Below are 10,698 nucleotides of genomic sequence, written 5' to 3' on the forward strand. Positions count from 1 at the left end.
TTAAAGGATCCACTTTCACACGGTGCTTGCAATATCAACTAAAAAGTTAAAAACAAATAAAGAAATGCAAAACAAAGTGAGTTGATCCTCCCAGCTCCACGAAACGTAAAGTATTCCCGTATTCCGGAATTTTAACCCAGGTGTTCCGGAACCCGAGCGTTCCGGATTTCTGAGGGCTTAAAGCCATTAGTGGCTCAGAGGGAATCGAGCAGCGAGAGACTGAAGGGCGAATCAGGGGAAACGCCACACATGAGCCAGCAGAGAGAGAGAGAGAGACGGAGAGGGAGAAGAAAGACAGGAGGAGAGAGTGAGAGAGTCTGGAGGGCAAAAGAGAGAGAGATGATCCAGTTATGCTGTCAGAAAAGGGTTACAAAATATTACGGACCACTAAGTTTTAGCTTTATTTGTCTAAAATAAAAGTGTCAGCACAGTGAGGTCACTGCTCAACACTCAGTGTATCAGTGGCATTTTGATGAGAACGAGAGGGACGTATCTCTGTCCCCAGGGTCCTACCTCCCCCAGCTCAATCTCCTCTTAACTCGACTCGTTATAGACGTTTCCAAGGTTTTTATGTTCTCAAATATTTGATGTATGTGTCACACTGCCGAAAAACACACTTACTATTTATAGCTAAATACTTTAAAAACCTTCTTCCTGACAGGCTTTTGTCCAAAAAGCCAAAACATAGCCAGGTTTCGCTAAAAGCTCATTATCATTAAAGAATTTATCATTACATTTCATTCATGAAGTGTATGAATTCATGGATTTTGATCATAATTTGATATATATATATATTGTTCTATTTCTTGGTTATAATCAGATTAATATTTACTGACTAGTCACTTTTTTTGCTTAGTGTGCTGAGTTGTATTTTATGGTAAAATGTTGGTTTAGTTTTTAGCTTAATTTAGTTGTTTTTTTTTTTTTTTTTTGTTATTGTTTGTTGTTTTCAAGTTGGAGGGGGTAAGTTTTCATGATTTTAGGACACTAAACTTATGTTTGGTTTTAGAAGTGTAGCATGATTCCCAAAGACAGAAATCAGACTCAAAAGTCGACGTGTGAATGTGTAATTTAAGACTTTAAGAAGGAGTGTGTTGAAGTGTATATGTGTGTGTTATTTTGGCCATGCTTGACCTCTCCTGACACATTTTTTATTTTTATTTATCTGCATTTTTTGTGTACAAATAAACTGAACTGAACAAGTATTTCACTATTGGAAAGATGCTCTTTAAACAGAACTATTAGAGAAAAAAACGCAAATACTTTTGAAATTGGTGCTTCATGACCAGAGGAAACAGAGAAAAAGGACACTTTTGCTCAAGAGGTGTAAAACCTACAACGACCAGAATGCATTGCGCTGCACCAGACCAATTAACGCCCTGCTGGTCTGTGATATTATTATGTTTATATGTTTATAACTCAGTATAAAAGAAAGAAAATGTGCCAAATAGAGACAGAAGACATTAAGATGCAGGAGGATCAAGCTGTCTTGAGTCCTAAATCCTTTTGGACATTAAAGTCCATCATGTTCAGGTCATGTCATGGAAAGCATTGTAAGATGTACTGGCTGCTGCTGATGTCCTCTCCAAAAACACCTCAGTGTGTACTGACCTCTAGTGGCTCTCAGTGGTAAGTACATAAAAACAAAAGTCTGGTTGATCAACTTCTTCTCAACTTCTTAAAATAATAGAAATACAGTATTATTGTTATGATGGAAGACAAAATGAGCCTTGCCAATGTAGTATAACAGAAATACTATAATTTAATATGATTTACAGTTAAAATTGTAAAAGGAGTAAATATTGTCTGCAAACTGATATGATATGATAATCAGTTTACTGTTATAAAGGAGTAAAGAAACCAGAAAATATTAACTATCTGAGCTAAAATCTGATATTTTCAAATTTTTTTCCTTAAAAAAAAAACCAAGAAATGTCATGAAATCCTGGAAATGTTCTGAAATCCAAGAAAAATGTCCTACAATCCAAGAAATGTCCTAAAATTCAAGAAGTGTCCCAATCACAAAATGTCCTGAAATCCTAGAAAAATCCTAAAATTGGAGTAATGTCCAAAAATCATACAAACGCCCTAAAATCGGAGAAATATCCTAAAATCCCAGAAATTTGGGGCATATTTGGGGCTGCTCCCACCGGCCCTGGCCTCCTGTCATTTTGCCAAAGTGGCCCCCGATGCAAAGCGGGAAATTTATAAGCAAAATAGTTTATGATAAGAAAATAAGAGACATTTGAGTCAGAGGACCTTGTTAAAAGTATTACTTTGTTTCACAATATACAAAAAAAATCCACTGGGATAATATTGACAGAAACATTACAGTAGTAGTACATCAGTACATGTAGTGCAACATGTTTCACAGTCAGCGAGTACTTACATCAATCAGCCACAAGGGGGAAGCAACAGCTCTGGTAATTCTGTACAGTCCCAAAATAATCAACATCCCACTCAACATATTTACACTCTGAGGGTACGGTCACACACGAGACTATCAGGAATGAGTCCCCAAAACACGGCTCCAAGTCAAGTTCCCTCGCCTTGAAGTCAAAGGGATTTTCGGTGTGTTTAGTTAGACTGAAATAAAGTGCATAGTAAACACACGCTGAAGAGACTTTTACAGTTTGTTCCACAACATAAAACACGTCAGTAAATACAGAAGGTGTGTTCAATTATAACAACAGGTGCTCCTCTTTCTATTAAACACTCTGTATGTAGTGCACAGCATGCACCACCAGAGCTTAGTCTCTACTGGTGAAACAGGCAGCTAAGCCACCTAGTGGTGGAGGGAGAAGTTACAAGACTGTAAACAGCCGGCAGCCAGCAGGCAGAGAGAGAAACGTGGAGCAGCATGTTTTTTTTTATTTATTTCGTCCAAACTGGAGCTGGTTATTTTTAGAACAGTGGACTTACTAACTAGATTACTAATAAAAGTAACCAGGACAGTTTGGATTAATTTTGTTTTGTTTCCTTTGTCTGAGTGAAGTGTGTTTTACGACGAGTTAACGAGGCGATTAAGTGAAGAGAAAGTTGAATTCAAGAGGTGTGCAGTTTTTTTTCTCTCTGTTTAATAAGGAAAACAGGTGTGAGAGTATTACTTTACTTACCATTTTATGGGTTTCTTTTGTTTATTTTTTAGCCTGAAAAGCTGAAAGTATACCATCATACATCACACACCCCGGTGAAATATCAGGAGGGTATGAAGGTGTGATATATTAGATACCGCCCAAACTTTTCGTGGGGCTTTCAAGCCAATTTCACGTAGTTGGAAAAGTGGAATTAAACCATCTTGGTCAGTCACGTGATGCTATGGGGACCAAAAAGACTTTTTCCCATTGACTTACATTGTGAAAGGAAAGTCTGTAAGTCAATGGATACATTTTTTTGAGTGTCAAAACCCCCGCAAAACTATTTTTTAAATCTTTTTGGAGGGGCTTCACGCACCACTGAGCAACTTTCATAGGAATGAATGGCACCCGCCTCGAATTCTGTATCCAGATCTCTTTATACATGCATGATCACGTCCAGCTCATTGAGCACAAATTTCGCCCTCGTGTGTGACCGTACCCAAACAGAAAAGGTTTTCTGGGTGTGTCAGCTGACTTCAGATGTGAATTAAAAAGACAGAAGACAAATAAATAAATCCCGTGTGTGCTTCAGGTGTTTTCTATCAGTGACTCCAACAGGTGAAACTTGCAGATTTATAGCTTTAGTTGAGTAGAATTTAGCAACATATGAGGAGTTTATTGCTGAAATCTTAACCTGTTGTGATATTTTTGTTAATTTTCAGTCCAGTTAGAAGTTTAGCTCAGGACGAGTTATCGTTATTTCAGCCCAGAACTGCAAGTTTCTTTGACATGAATCATTTTCAAACGTGAAAAAAAACACGAGTAATCAAATGCCCCAAAAACCCTGTGAGATGATCTCAGCGCTGACGTGTTACGAGACTGACTCTGAAACAACGTAAAGAAACTCATGTCACTTACCTTCAATTAATGCCTGCTTATTGATTCATACATTTCCCCATGTACTTGCTATATTAATTACATTTCTTTCATTATATTATGCATGTTATCTCCCAGCTCAGCTCAACCATCTGTCTGTTTTTAACTTTTTTTGTCTCCAAAGGCTTTTCAAACAACCATCCCGAATTTGTGATGTGTTTAACCTTCATATAAAGATTTTCTTAACAGCTCATATGTCGGATTTTAATTTTATCATCTTAAACACATCTTCTCTCTTCGTCTACACATCTTTTCTTCATATCTACATATCTTTTGTTTTATTTTCTTTTTCTCTGTGAATTTAGAAACGGGGCTCAATAACGTCAGCTCTCTACCTCCCTCTTTCTCTCTCTTCATACACTCTCCCTCTCACCTTTCTTTCTTTCTCTCTCTCTTTCTCTCTACGTGATGTTGGAAATGGGGTCGCTGATTTTCAGACACCTCCAGTAGATGGTTCTTGCCATGGTGAACAGAGCGAGCAGGATCAGCAGCACCCACGACACGTAGATCCCTTTAGAGTTCTGGGCCGTCTTCCACGTACCAACCTGAAAACAGACGCAGATTAATTTTATTATTTTTTAATTTTTATTTATTTATTTATTTTTTTTTTTTTTTATTTATACATTTTTTATTTTTTTTTTTTTACATTTTTTTATTAATACATTTTTTTTAAAATTAATCAATTAATTATTATTATTACTACTACACAAAGTTATAAAGAAAACTTGAATTACCACCTAGCGGTTGTATGGAAAATTTACAGTGTATATTATGATGTTACAGTAAAGTTTCATCACTGAATATAAAATGCCATCTCTTCATTTATCCTAATGGACATTTGTGTAAAATTTTGTCAAAAATACCATATGAAACACGTACAATAAGTCCTGCAGTTGAGGCGACGAGGACGACGAACAGCAGGAAGCAGAGCAGGCTCCTCCTCCTCGGGTACCGTCGGCCAATAGAAGAGCTGCAAACAAAAGCAATATAAATATATTAAATATTCAAGAAAAAAAATGTTTGTGGGAGCGTTTTGAGGGAATAGTTGAGGCTCTTACACTTTTCGGCAGTGTGGACATCGGGCCAAGGTCCGGTCTGAAAACTCTGTCCACTGGAAGGAAAAACAGGAAGTGGAACTTGAGTAAAAAATAATAATAAGAATTTTTTCAATTATATGTTTATTATTTTCAACATTTGACAAAACATTTACAAGATAATGCAGAAAAATAGTATACTTAGTTTAAAAAAATTAAGGGCAACAAAATAACTGAGAAAATATTTAAAAAATAAATGAAATAAAATAACAAAAAAATAAAATAAATAAAAAATAAATAAATCAACTATGATGACAAAACATTAGCCTCGCTGGCTTGCTCGCAGTCAGAGGTCCATAAAAGGTTCACACGTCTTCAGAAATAATGTCCAACATAGCTTTTTGGGGTTGGGAAAAAAATGCACCCTAATTTTATTTTTTATGGTATATTTTTCAGGCTATTCAAGAAATAAAGTTTCACTCAAAATTTGTTTGAATGTTGGTGGTGAAATTCTGCAGACAGCTGATTCAAAATAAAATAATAAAGAAGTTAAATTTGCAGTCACCTATATATAAGCGTGCTTGTGTGTGTGTGTGTGTGTGTGTGTGTGTGTGTGTGTGTGTGTGTGTGTTACCAGGAATGTGTTGGCGCAGTGTCCACAGATGATCCTGATGCCGACGGGCTGATGTTGCGGTTCGGGACTTTCCCTGCCGATGTGAACTGGTCCCAGGTTGATGATGCGTTTACTGTCAGAAAAACATAAAAACAAAATTTTAAACAAATCAAGAAAAGTTGAGAAATTTATACAAATGTATAATTCCAGGTTTTCCATGACTGTCTGAACCCCGTCACTCTCATCCCTGACGGTGTTTTTGCTGAATGAATCGGCGACTTCCTCTGCACAGATGGTGCCATTAACAGGCCAAAGCTGACAGGTTGAAAAATAAATCCCGCGCTGTTTTTCGGTGTCTCACCAGTACGGTCGTGGACAGGCGATCCTCTGAGACGTGACTTTGCAGATCAGGAGACAGTTACATGGACAGCGGACGTACTTCTTTCCAACAGGAGCGTTCTTTATCGGCTACAGAGAGAGGGACGGAGACACACGGGAGAGAAACGTAAAACACAGTTTCAGTGACGAGGTTTCCCTATTTTTGGGTTTCTAATTTCGTCAGCAGAAATTCTGCACATCTACTCAGATGAGACGAAATGTCCCGAGACAGGAAGTTTGAGACACTGTTTGAGAAATGTCTGGTTGGTGAAACGTGACTCTCCGTACAGTCGGTCAGATGTTTTATGGTTTCTAATTGCATACTCGTTCTAAAACTTAAGATGTTTTTAAAACATATTATGAAAAATGTATCAAAAGATCAATTTATTATATTTTTTAAGAAAAAAAGGGGACGGAGGAGTGTTTTCTAGAAAATTTTCCTATTCATATTGCCAAAAAATGTTAAAGAAAAAAAAATCTAAATGAAAATACCAACAAAGAAAAACATCAACATATTTTTAAATAATATACCTTCCAAGCCCCATTTTCTTAAAAAAAAAAAAAATATATATAGACATTTCTTCTGTAAGAATCACCATTAAAAAAAGTCATTCAAAAATGTAAGAAAAAAATCTAAAAGTTAAAGTTTTCTATAAAAAAATAAATAAATCTCCAAAACATTTTTTTAAATGTGAAAAAAGAAAAATCTACAATCTATAAAAAAAAACCATTTTTTTAAAAGAAGAAAAAACATGCCATGTTTTATTAAAAAAAAATCAAAATAAAAATTGTAATATAATTATTACACACAACATATTTAAATGATTTTTCAAAACTTTTTCTAAGATTTTTACTGGTTCCATGACTTTTCCAGGTCTGGAAAATGTGCCTGTGAAATTCCATGACTTTTCCAGGTTTTCCATGACCACGAGAACTCTGAAATCCTATGACACAAACCCGTCTGGATGGTTGGGACTCACCGTAGCTTCGTTGCAGATGCTGCACTTCACCACGTGCTGGTGCGTCTTGCCCTCCACTGATATGGCGCTCTGACAGACGCGGCAGCTGATGACCGGCGCGCTGCTGCTGTCCGGGCTGCCCTGCGGCGAGTACGGGGGCGGAGGCTCACCTGGTGCCGCCGAGCTGGGGAACGGCGCCAAACCTGGAGACCCGGGAGGAAACGGCTCAGTTACAGTTTACAGGCAATTTGAAATCTGAGTTAAAGCACAAATATCCAAAAGTTTGTTTTTAGACACCAGACTTTAAAAAGCACAATAAAGCAGGTTTTGGACAAAGTGGTGGACCGATGGCATTTAAAACAGATGCTTATGTTTATGTTTATGTTTATGTTATTTTTATGTTATGTGAATTTTAACCACTTTTGTCATCATCCGGCTTTTCATTTAGTGCCATCATCAGGTCAAAATTTGATTTTTACCACACTTTGTTTCTGACCAACTATGTGCAAAATATAAAGCTTAAAGCAAGCTAAATTCAAGACTTTTTAAGCATTTTAATGCCATGCAGAATTTAATTTAAGATCAGTTTTACAACAACAAAACTGGCTTGATTTCAAAAACATTGAAAGAAGACAACAGCAACAACAAAAAAAGGCCCCAAAATTAGAAAGAAATTTGTAAAAAGTTAAAAGAAAATTACCTGAAAATAAGCAAAAGAATAAAAGAAAGAAATGAAAAGTAAAAACTATACCAAACAACCTTAAAAATAAATAAATATATAAAATTTTGTATGTCTTTAAAAAAGGCATATGTTTTTTTCTGCCAAATATTTTTTTTTATTATAAATGTAGTATCAGGAAATGTATGTAATAGTTCCTACCTGATCATTTGTCAATTTTTATTATTATTGTTATTATCTTTTTATTTTTTTGCAATTTATGTAACTTCTTGCCAAGTTGCTCATTATGTTTTCCCAGGTTTTCGGGGGTCTGAGAGGTTTAAATGCTTGTGAAAAGCGTCTGAACGCAGCAGGAAAACTGATGCATTTGGTGCTTTTCTTTGTCATACATGATCATTAACTGATTAAATAGTTAATATTAGATGTTGTCAAATAACACCAACTGACACCAAGTTAAAACCGGCTGTTTCTCGATGTCCGAAAATCCAAAATGAACTTCAATCAATGCCAGCACTGCTGGAGGACGAAACACTGAGTCACATCGTAACAGCGAGTCATTATTGGTCAGCAGATATCGACTCTATCAGCTCACATTATCAGCGAGCGACACCCAAAGCACAAACTTTATGATGAGTAACAGAGGAGAGGAAGGAAGTGAGAGAAAGAAGAAACAATACAGGAAGAAAAGAAAAGAGAAGACAAAGAGACAGACATGTAGTCCACTGCTTCAAACTGTATCAGGTTTTCATTATTGATCAATATGTCACTTATTTCTTGGACTAACTGAATGATCTCTCAGTCTATAAAATGTCAAGAAATGGTGAAGAAACAGCTGCGGAGATTTAATTTTTATATTTATTTATTTACTTTTATTCAATAACTCACCATAATATCAACTGAAGACGGTTGTCAATTTATGCTGTTTATCAGCTAATTGATTACTGAACGAAGCCAGAAACGACAGACAGAAATGTCAACTCAAACTAAAAACTGTTCAGCAAACAAAGTCTGGCTGAACATTGACCTTTTGGACACGACGCAAACCGCCCACTGAGCTGACCACAACGTTTGTTCCTTTTTTAGTATTTTTTTTTATAAATGACACAGCCTGAGTTATCAGTGAAATAAAAGGAGTTTATTGTACATTCAAGTTCGACTTAAAGGGCCAGTGTGACGGATTTAGGGGCATCTTTTGGTAGAAATGCTACATAATATTTACAAACTTTTTAAAAAAATATTAATAATAACTTTAAAACATTTAATCAGCAATGCTGAACTTGCTTTGCTTTGGAGCCATTAACAGCAGCTCCACATGTTTTAAGGATTTTAGCACGTTTTTAGGATTTTAGGACATTTCTCAGATTTCAGGACATTTCTAGGATTGTAGAAACTTGGGATGTTTCTTGGATTTAAGGATGTTCCTCGACTTGTATGAATTTTCTGGGATTTTAGGACATTACTAGAATTTTGGGACGTTTCTTGGATTTCAAGATAATTCTATGATTTTAGGACATTTCTAATTTTTTTTAAAGACATTTCTTGGATTTTAGAATATTTCTCTGACATTAGGACATGTCTCAGATTTGAGGGCATAACTCTGATTTTAGGGCATTTTTCTGATTTTAAGATATTTCTTGGATAACAGAACATTTCTCTATTTTAGAAAATTTCCAGGACTTTTGGACATTTCTCGAAATTTATAACATTTCTCTGATTTCACGACATTAGGGTCTTAGCTAGGACCTCTGTCGGGGGGGTGTGGTACTTTTAATGACAAAAAAACTCTATTTTTATGCTGTTTTATGCGCTCTGAACACCTTATGTATACTAAAAGTACAAAAACAATTCTTAGTGTTATTCACCTTATTTTATTGTGAATTAGAAACATGATTGGGGTGCCAAAAAGCCCCCTATCTGGTGCCAGATTTGGCCCGCGGGCCGTATGTTGAGTATCCCTGTTCGAAGAAGTACTTTCACAGTGTAGTAGTACTTTTACCTCAGATAAGGACTTGAATATTTCTCCCAGCATTGCCTCCTTTGCTGTGTATTGTAAATTACCGTCACTGCATTGTGGTAGCCTAAAAACGTTTATTATAAACACATAAAGTGAATTTTCGCGGGTTAAATCTCTTTGTTTGTATTTTTACTTCGTTATTTGACAGCTAATGTTAGCCAAACTGCTAGCTAGCTAGTTAGCTCGTAAACTAAAGCTAGCTGACGTTTGTTTACGATTTTAACAATATTCTCTAACTTAAATACGCGATAAAACTGTCACATTTTACTGATAAAACACTTAAAAACACGCCTGTATCGTCCAGGTTTAACAGAACAGCGGACATACTCTGCGGTTTGGACGGATATCCGTGCAGGCTGCCGCCGGGAGAGAAGCCGTTGGTCCCGTCGTGCTGCTCGGACAGCAGCGGCGACCGTTCCCCGTCCGCCATCGCTGCCTCCGGCCTCGAGAAGAGCCTCTGCTGCGGCCGCGGAAACGCTCCGATACCCGGGGGAGATTTCTTGTAGGAGTCGGTGGGGAGGTTTCGGGCTCCGGAGCCTGTCAGTTGGGGGTCTTTGACGTCCACATGACACGGCGAGAACACGGGAGGAAACAAAAACATGCGTCACATGACCGGAGTCTGAGTCACGGCTGTGACGGACAGCGAGCTCCGCCAATCAGAGAGCGCGCTGTGGAGGGGCGGGTTCAAAGGCGCTGTCGGGCCGTTTGACAGTCAGGGCCGCGTCCCAATACTAATATAAAGCTTCCTTTACTGCCGGGTTACTCAATGTGCTTTGCTTAGGGGCCACTTTTGCAAAATTTCAGGGGGCCAGGGGCCAATCACAGAAGCCTTATAAGTGTTTATTTATTTATTTATTTTTGGATTTTATGACATTTCCAAGTCTGCAGGATATTTCAAGGATTGTAGGACGTTTTCAGGATTTTAGGGCGTTTGTAGTATGAAAGACATTTATAAGATTTTTAGATGCTTCTTGGATTTTAGGACATTTTCAGGATTATACGGTGTTT

The 10,698-nt window shown here is 37.0% G+C and overlaps 1 protein-coding gene across 1 annotated transcript; it reads right to left on the minus strand.

Annotated features, from left to right (window-relative positions):
- Window positions 1-3,810: 3,810 nt before the first annotated feature.
- LOC121962432 (type I phosphatidylinositol 4,5-bisphosphate 4-phosphatase-B-like) lies at window positions 3,811-10,481 on the minus strand. Its single transcript, XM_042512687.1, has 7 exons — window positions 10,018-10,481; window positions 7,019-7,200; window positions 6,022-6,128; window positions 5,682-5,793; window positions 5,072-5,124; window positions 4,893-4,983; window positions 3,811-4,558 (listed from the first exon to the last, which is right to left on the minus strand). The coding sequence occupies exons 1-7, from the start codon at window positions 10,289-10,291 to the stop codon at window positions 4,415-4,417; spliced, it is 963 nt and encodes a 320-aa protein (XP_042368621.1). The 5' UTR covers window positions 10,292-10,481; the 3' UTR covers window positions 3,811-4,414.
- Window positions 10,482-10,698: the final 217 nt, after the last annotated feature.

This window comes from Plectropomus leopardus, chromosome 23 (assembly GCF_008729295.1).
Source record: "Plectropomus leopardus isolate mb chromosome 23, YSFRI_Pleo_2.0, whole genome shotgun sequence".
Lineage (NCBI taxonomy): Eukaryota > Metazoa > Chordata > Actinopteri > Perciformes > Serranidae > Plectropomus > Plectropomus leopardus.

Bases quoted from the DNA above. Each gene is read 5' to 3' on its own strand.
- LOC121962432 (XM_042512687.1), bottom strand. From the start codon at position 10,291: ATGTTTTTGTTTCCTCCCGTGTTCTCGCCGTGTCATGTGGACGTCAAA. The intron at 5,794-6,021 runs GTGAGACACCGA...TTTTTCTGACAG, and splicing joins GCCTGTCCACGACCGTACTG to TAAACGCATCATCAACCTGG. The intron at 4,559-4,892 runs GTACGTGTTTCA...GTCTGTTTTCAG, and splicing joins CCTCAACTGCAGGACTTATT to GTTGGTACGTGGAAGACGGC.